Here is a 9,012-nt window from a genome sequence, read left to right on the forward strand (position 1 = left end):
TATAGCTCCATCCTAATCATATTAACACGTGTGACGCACAGTAATCAAAAGGGAATTTAATGAAGAGGATTAAACCAGCAGATTTAATATGACGGCACGTTTGCATGATCTACACTGACAGAGCTCAACAACACACTGTAAAACCACAACGGTACAATCACTGAAGCCCAGCACACACCAGTCATCCATCTTAATTATCCCCTTTGAAATAGGAACAAAGAAAGATGCAAGCCTTTAGAAGCGGCTCACATGCTGCACAGATTTACCTGAAAATTCATGAAGATGAGCACTTTAAAATGTAACTGTCTGATGGCAAAACATGCATGCAATCTTAAAAACCTGTTCAAATAATTGCTGCCGTTGGTAAACTGTCAGCACTAATCAAAATAAACTGTTGTATTGTTGCTGTGTATGTTTTAATTAACTAATGCATAAAAAAGCTTAAATCTGAACAACTAGAACACCTGTTCTACCACATTTTTTAATTGACATTGACTTAAAAACAATCATGGCGTCAGATGCTAAAAAACGTGATTTTTCACTAGGCACTACCTTTACAGTCTGCATGAACTAGAAGCTGCCACTGACTTCAGTATTGTGATGTAACTGCGAGCACATTTTCAGATTTTGACTTAATGCTTACAAAAAATAAACATACAAATTGTCCTCTGGATTAACTTGCATGAATTAAGTGTTCACAACAAGACCAGAATTGTCTGAGAGCAAAGTAAATAGAGTATGTTTTGATTTGATGTAGGTTTTAACCTAGATAGCATTATCATTTAACGCAAAGTGATTGAGTTGACCGATGAAAACAGCTGTGGAGTGCAGTTTGTGCTTAAATGGTTTTGGGGGAAATCAACAAAATAACAAGCCAAAGACACTCGTGTGAGTAAAGTCCTGTGCATCCATTTTCCTGTGAATGTGAGACTTCCAATTCTCACTATAGAAAAAAATAACACAGTGAAGTAAATGCTAAAACTATTTGCACTAAATATATATATATATATATATATATATATATATATATATGTGACCCAGGACCACAAAACCAGTCATAAGGGTAAATTTTTTGAATTGAGATATACATCATTTAGAGAAGCTGGGACAATATTTGGTTGAGATACATCTATTTGAAAATCTGGAATCTGAGTGTGCAAAAAAAAATCTAAATTTTGAGAAAATCACCTGTAAAGTTGTCCAAATGAAGTTCTTAGCCATGCATATTACTAATCAAAAATTAAGTTCTGATACATTTACAGTAGGAAACTTACAAAATATTTTCACGGAACATGATCTTTATTTAATATCCCTTTTTGGCATTAAAGAAAAATCTATAATTTTGAACCATACAATGTATTTTGGGCTATTGTTACAAATATACCCATGCTACTTAAGACTGGTTTGTGGTCCAGGGTCACATATTTAAGTGCATATATATATTTGCACTACTGTAGCCTATGTGTGTGTGTACACAAAAACAGAACGAAATACGAATTCCTTGTGAACACCACTTTTGGCAGCTTTCACACATAAGCTCCAGATCAGTTTTTACAGATCCAAATATCTAAACTTGACACGCCTTATTAAAAACGCAACGCTGTTGGCGTTTTACGCGCCGCACATGCGTCGGTCACATGTGTACACAGGGCCAATGATAATTAAGAACAGCAAAATCCGAACGCGTGCTGGATAAAACGCGACGCAACGGCCAAAGACGCATATGCACATACTGTTGTAAACCAAAGAATTAAATGAAAGGGGACGCGAAACTTAAGAGCGCGTCCTGTGTGAACATGTCTGTCCTCTCGCGTCGCGTCGCTCAGTGTGTTTGGAAGCGTTGGATACATGAACGCGCTCCTAATGTGCGCTGTTTACTCACCGTCCTGCGCGTGGCTGCCGCGGCTGCAGTTGCTGCATATGTGTTTGATCTCTTTGCCGATGTGGCAGTGAATCATAAAGGGCATGTTGTTGTGATGCTGCTGCTGCTGCTGCTGCTGTGGATTCTTGCTCTCCTTCTTATAATTGAGAGACATCATTCTGATCAGGCTGAAGCCCTTGTTCTTCGGCTTCTCCATCGCCTTCCCCGCGGGCGCGTTGCTGCCCCAGATGCCGTGCATGACTGTGTGATCCACCGCAGACATGATGATGGTGATGATGATGATGGTGAGGCTGATGAACGCGTATCTGAGCAGCACTAAACGGGTTCTCAGACTCAAGCTGAGCGGAGATGCGCAGTGAACGCCGGTCCTTACGCCTCCTGCCGACTACACACTGGAACTGCAGTGTAGCACAGGGCTGTGTCTCATATCCTAATGAGCTGCCTGTCTGCACAGCACTTCTGAGCTTCAAAGATGCCTACAACGCGGTGTATGTCTGCAGCTCACTAGGTTTGATGCACAACTAATGAAACACTAAAATGATGTGTCACACACACACACACACACACACACACACACACACACACACACACACACACACACACACACACACTGACATGTTACTGGATTATATTAAAGCTGCTGTGATGTTTGCCTTTACTCAAATACACAAACGTGTTCAGCATACTAACATACTAGTCCTGCGATTTCTGCAGCTTGTGAATCTTCAGTATGCATGGAATACATCTGCTGAACTGTGCAGTACACTATGTGCACTACGGTATCCCACAGTGCAATGTACTTGACTTGACCTTTTCCAGTGTGACAACTGAGCTGGTGTAGCATGTAAGTGTAAGTGTAGCACCTGTGTTCTTTTTTGACTTATCATTTGATCAGACCACCAAAAATGAAGATATTTTACACAAAACTTGATAAAAAATATTAAATAATTTGGGCCCGTATTCACAAAACATCTTAAGGCTAAAAGTAGCTCCTAACTTGCCGATTTAGGAATCCTAAATTTTGGACTTCTACATTTTTGCTCTAAGAGTATTTCACAAAGCATTTTAGCGCTAAAACTAGCTGCTAGATCTGTGAAACGTTAAGAGTAGTGAAGAGGACTCCCAAGTCACTAAGACCAAATCACAAACTAGGCCTGTCCTGTCTGCTGAAAAAGAGATCATCACAGACATTCTTATTGTTTCCATTACAAATATTACAAACCATAAACTTTTAACCATTAAAATCATCAATTAAAGGTTTCCTGTGCTGTTTTTTTTTTTTTTTTTTTTTTTGGGGAACATAATCCGTTAGAATTTAGTTGTTTTAACAAGCCACCAATAGAAGGTGATCAGTAGAGATTAACACAGGCACCATCACAGTTACCATTAAAACCAATACAATTTCTGTTATAACCAGCAAAAACATTAACATTTTCTGTGATGTGTTTTCATTTTTTCTTAGCAGGGCTAAAATGTCTGTTGCCGGCTATCTGTCTCGGAACGTTAACATTGTAGGAACATGTTGCATTTATTGGCACACATGTTATCACATGCATCTTTTTTGGTTTTGGAGGTTATCCATACTCCAAATTTTCCTTTGATTATATCCTTGTTTTCATGTACAGGTTGGGTAAGAAGCTGTTCTTGAGTCCAGTTCGGTTTTCTTTTACATTTGCATGTCTAACTATCAGCCATGATTATTCTAGTCGGTCAATTAAAATGTTGTTTATATGCATATCTCCTAATTGTTTATGAAAAGCACACTGTCACGGTTGAGTAAGGGAGGTCTGGGTCCAAATGCAGGTGAAGATGAATTTTAATATAAATAAACACAAATCAACAAACAAAAGGCCAACACGGCACAAACTGATAACTCGAACACAAAATAACAAAACCAAGAACCAGATTCAAAAGCCAGGGAAAATCACGGAACACATAACAAACTAACACGAGACAGGATACAATGCAACCAGACAGAGTGTAGGGAGAGTGGAGACTATAAAGACTGTGCTAATGGGGAACAGCTGTGGTGCTAATGAGTGTGACAGGTGTGTGTGACAAGACAGGTGTACCCAATTAGCGGAATGGGGTGCGGGAGGATGGGAGACAGTGACCTCTGGTGGGGAAGGGAGACACCACAGCTCAGACACGTGACACACACATGACAGTTAGCTGAACGTATACTTGTTTAATTAGTGATACTAATTGACATTAGTGGCTACATCTTTATTTTTAAAACTTTGAACATGACAACATAACACTGCCCTCTACAGTATTTCTATGAATAATTATATTCTTATAATTATATATTTCTCTGATAGAGACCCCTATCAGCCAATCACTGTGTGCATCCATAGCAATGAGGTCAACCCCGCCCCTTACTCTCAGCTTAAAGTCCCCATGAAATCAAAATTAAAGTTTTTTGGCTGGATTGTCAGCAGTAGAATAGGAGTGTTTGTGGATCACAGTGCAGGAACTCTGTCCTTCTACAGCGTCTCTGACACAATGAGCCTCATCCACACAGTCCACACCACATTCACTCAGCCGCTCTATCCTGGGTTTAGAGTTTATAATGGAACAACCATGAAACTATGCCATTATTCAAAATAGAGATATCCTACCAAAAAATTTATTAAATCATTGTAATGACTAGCTGAATTACAGAAGCACTGAATACAAATACAGTAAAATGATTTCCAGTCTGAAGCATAAGTGCAGTTCTTTCAGATATGGTGAAGCGCATGAGCATTGAGACACACTGGAGCCGCACAGAAGAGCTGCTAAACACCACATAAACATATCCTCACAAAATCAAAGCAGCACCTCCATGACTCAACGAAACCTGCAGACCGGAGCCATGAAGACATGATTCAGCATGAGTCACCGTCTCCACATCTACATAAGCTCTTCAGACATTCAAGAAAGACTGATTTCAGTGCAGGGATGTCAGATACCAAACCCTGACTCTATGCATATGCAGAAGAGTAAAAATCACACAGTTATTTGGTGCATTATACTAATGTGTTAAATGCTAGAGTGTACACTACAGTATACTTGATGTCACCACAAACACTGACTGTTTTACAGAAAACTGATTTAAAAAAATATTAAAGTCCATGTAAAGCACCATTAAAGGTGCCATAGAACGCATTGATACAATATTTTAAATTGTTCTCTGATATCTACATAGAAGGTAAATGGCATAGGAAAGGACAAGCATTCTCCAAAGACCATTTACAACCCTAGGATTTGTCCCTAGAATGAAATGGTCTGTTATTGCCTTATTTGGAATGTTCATGAATAATAATGAGGAGCTCTGCTCTGATTGGCTGTTTCACAGAGCGGCTCGTTTCAGTAGCTCACACATGGAGGAAAATATATATTTAATCACGAAGCTTGAGCTGCTATTAATGTTATTGTCCTCACTTAGTTTTTAAGTGAGGACAATAACTATAAGAGCTGCACGGATCCAATATACTGTTACACACATATTTTAATTCTCAACTGTTTACGTTCATTTGAGACATGATGAAGGTTTACACGAATAATTACCAAACACCACATTTTGACATATATTTGCATGTATTTGAGCGTTTAGGTACGCATCTTCAGCTAAATGTTCACTTTACTTGTCTGTGTCTCTGAACACATAACACTGAACAGAACAGCGCAAATTCTCTTTCGTGCTTTTAAAAATACGATCAAATAAACATTTATAAATCAAGCACATCCCATTTTATGCAAGTCATGTTACATGATTTTACTGATTTGCATGTGAAACTGGACTTTTATAGTGGAGCGAAAGGACACAAACAGGGCGGAATCGGGAGCAATTATCGTTTCATCTTTTTATCTAAATCAAAATCGAAACTGAATTTCAATGAATTGCACAGCCCTAGTGGGAATCTACTTTCAAGCTGTATTTATTACACAAAACCGAAAAACAAACAGGAGGCAAAAGAGAAAAGACAGGCGAAACAACAACACAATAACGAGAATAGACAAACAGTGACATTACATGCACAGTTCTTTTACAAATGCATGTTACAAACACATAGTGAATGTAGAGATGGAGTCACAGCATTCACTGTGATCTGAGCTGCTCTAAAACTGAAAACACCTGTTCATGAGCTGATCACGTGTCAATAAACACAGTGCCATGCTTTACTCTGAAACACAAGGGACGATATACATTTTTCATCAAATAATGCCGTTTCCTGTGTAGGAAACACTCATTGCATGAGTTGCGTTTTAGTGTGTTCACTCGTAAGAGTGCATTTGAGGTCAGATGGTGTCTATGCAGACTCACGAGCAACAGACCATGAATAACCAACACACTCATCACTAGATGCTAGTTCATTCTATCTGTAGGCTACTAAAACACATCGACTCTGATCCCTCGTTTCTGTCGTAATCTCATTTCATCTTCATGTGGATGAGAACTGGAGTTCAGACGATTGCGTAACTCTGAGACTGTAGTTAAAGCACTTCGATTTATTGAGAGCTGCTGAGATATGAGGACGCCTCAGGACATATAATCCCTTACCAAAAGAAGTTTACTTTATCTTTATTTTATTAAGTATACTTAAGTAAACCTCAAGTATATTTTAAGTATACTTTATGTAGTAAGTATATAAATATCAGTGTACTAGCAGTATACTTTTAAGTGTACTATTTCAATACTCATGACTAAATTGGCCCACTTTTGAATATATAAAAGTATCCTTTAAAGTATACTGTAAGCATAACGGTAGTAAACTTTGAGTACACAACTAGTTTACATCGATGTTTTTATTTTGTACTTATATAAGTGACTTATAGCTATACTGATAGTTTACTAAATAAATACTTTTTATAAGTATAGTCTCAGTAAACTATTAGTTCAGTAGTTTTGTAAAGCAAGTATACTCGTAAGTTTTCTTTAAGTGAACTTTACATCATACTTTAAGTATACTACTAAGTCCCTATTTAGGTTTTAATTTGTATATATTTTGTTACATGAATATCTGAACATACAAAACATCAAAAGAAAGAACAGGGGATCTGCTTATAAACAAAAACATTTTATTTTAGCTTCATGCATTCTTTTTTATAAACACCTGAAAGTGGATAAGTTTCATAAATAATAAATAAACAAACAACATTTTGAACTAAAAGCTAAAAAAAGACTATTGATGATAATCCAAACGTAGATGGAGTTGATCAACACCCAGAGCTTGACAGTCATTATTATCTCTTCATGGGTGGACATTTTATTCCATAACGTTCCACAGTTTTCCATATCTATGGTTTTGATGCTGTTTTATGTCTGATGATTGTGTTAGATTACATGTGGAAGCATCTGTTGTTTCGGTTTCTTCTTCACTTGTGTTTTGGAAATTCTGTACAGAAGATGTGAAATAGCGACACTAGCAGATACAAATTAAAACACAGATTCTCAGAGCACAAGTAGAGCTCAAATATACTTAGACTTTTTCCTAAGTATAAGTCAAGTATACTTAAATGTCATTTTAAGTATGTTTCTGAGAAGTACATAAAAGTAGACTGAAAGTATACTTTATTAATTATTTTTAGTCTACTAATAGCACACTTGAATAGAATTATTTTTAGTAAGGGATGTGCTTCTATCAGGACATTTAAGGTCACCAACATCAAACATTCACCAACTTTCTATCAGGAGTCTGTTCACCAACATCAAAGAGCAGCGATAGTCACAGACCAAACTGCTATCTCACATCCAGACACAATAAAGCACAAAGTATCTTAAATATCCACTGTCCTTCCCCAGTATTAACACCCCAGCCAAAATATTAATGTGCATGACTTTAATAATGAAGAACAATGGGCCTCATTTATATGACAGAAAACTGGGTGTACACACATACAGATCGTGTTTTAGGATCTTGACAATCGCTGTCTATCTTAACTGTATGTAAAAGAGCAGCTTGAACATCTGTGTTTATGGGTTTTGGGAGTGTAGAGACACATCATGACTCTCTAAACATATCATCTGTAGTCCAGCGTGACGTAATGTCTTGTGTAACGGCGTCTCTGAGACGCATTAGCCAGAGTCATTCATGAACTCTTGTCCCCAGTCTTTACTCTTGCATTCAGTCCTGACCTTTATGATGAATTAGATTGAGTCCACAGCCTTAGGAGGACAGGAAGACATAAGGCTGATCTGACTTTTCTCTGCAGGGTGTTCAGCAGAAACAAAGCCACCAGAAATCATTTGTGTTCAGTGACAATGGAGACAACATGAGAGACAGGCAGTGATCACTGCTGATGGGATTTACAATAGAGGAGCATGAGCAATCTGGCACAGCACCAGAAATATTCATAATGTATGCCATGTTTATTAGATTGCTAGATTAGGACACAAGCGAGATCTGAGGAGAGATTCAGAGAAAGGAAAGATTTCTTTGTGCGAGTGCATTGGTTTAAGGGTATGTAGTGGTGATGTACAGTAATTGAGAAAAAGTGACTTCTGCTTCTCGAGAGTTATGATGGTCAGAGCAGATCAGGTGGAAGTTAGAAGCTCATTCCAGCGATTTGTGTTTTTATTCATCTTTATTATTCTTTTAATTTTTCATGTAGAGATTTAAACTATATTCATACAATGCTTAACAAATTTATTTGCATCTCATAAATCATAAATTAGAATGTCGTGGAAAAGTTTATTTATTTCAGTAATTCAACTCAAATTGTGAAACTTGTGTGTTAAATAAATTTAATGCACACAGACTGAAGTAGTTTAAGTCTTTGGTTCTTTTAATTGTGATGATTTGGCTCACATCTAACAAAAAACCCACCAATTCACTTTCTCAACAAATTAGAATATGGTGACTTGCCAATCAGATAATCAACTCAAAACACCTGCAAAATGGTTTCTCGGTTCGGTTCACTAGGCTACACAATCATGGGGAAGACTGCTGATCTGACAGTTGTCCAGAAGACAATCATTGACACCCTGAACAAAGAGGGTAAGAAACAAACATTCATTGCCAAAGAAGCTGGCTGTTCACAGAGTGCTGTATCCAAGCATGTTAAAGGGGTCATCGGGTGCCACATGCACTTTTACAAGCTGTTTGAACTGAAATGTGTGTTGGGAGTGTGTGTGCACAACCACC

General features: G+C 37.7%; 1 protein-coding gene across 2 annotated transcripts in view; it reads right to left on the minus strand.

Moving 5' to 3' along the window:
* LOC141344912 (phosphatase and actin regulator 1-like) overlaps positions 1-2,241 on the minus strand; it is a 43,527-nt gene extending 41,286 nt beyond the window's left edge. Inside the window, exon 1 of one of the 2 annotated variants that reach the window (XM_073849804.1) lies at positions 1,883-2,241. In XM_073849804.1, coding sequence (XP_073705905.1) covers positions 1,883-2,144 — 262 coding nt within the window. In that variant the 5' untranslated portion in view covers positions 2,145-2,241. The remainder of the gene's footprint in view (positions 1-1,882) is intronic. The other variant, XM_073849803.1, reaches the window with a different exon arrangement.
* Positions 2,242-9,012: the final 6,771 nt, after the last annotated feature.

This window comes from Garra rufa, chromosome 10 (genome assembly GCF_049309525.1).
Source record: "Garra rufa chromosome 10, GarRuf1.0, whole genome shotgun sequence".
NCBI classification, from domain to species: domain Eukaryota; kingdom Metazoa; phylum Chordata; class Actinopteri; order Cypriniformes; family Cyprinidae; genus Garra; species Garra rufa.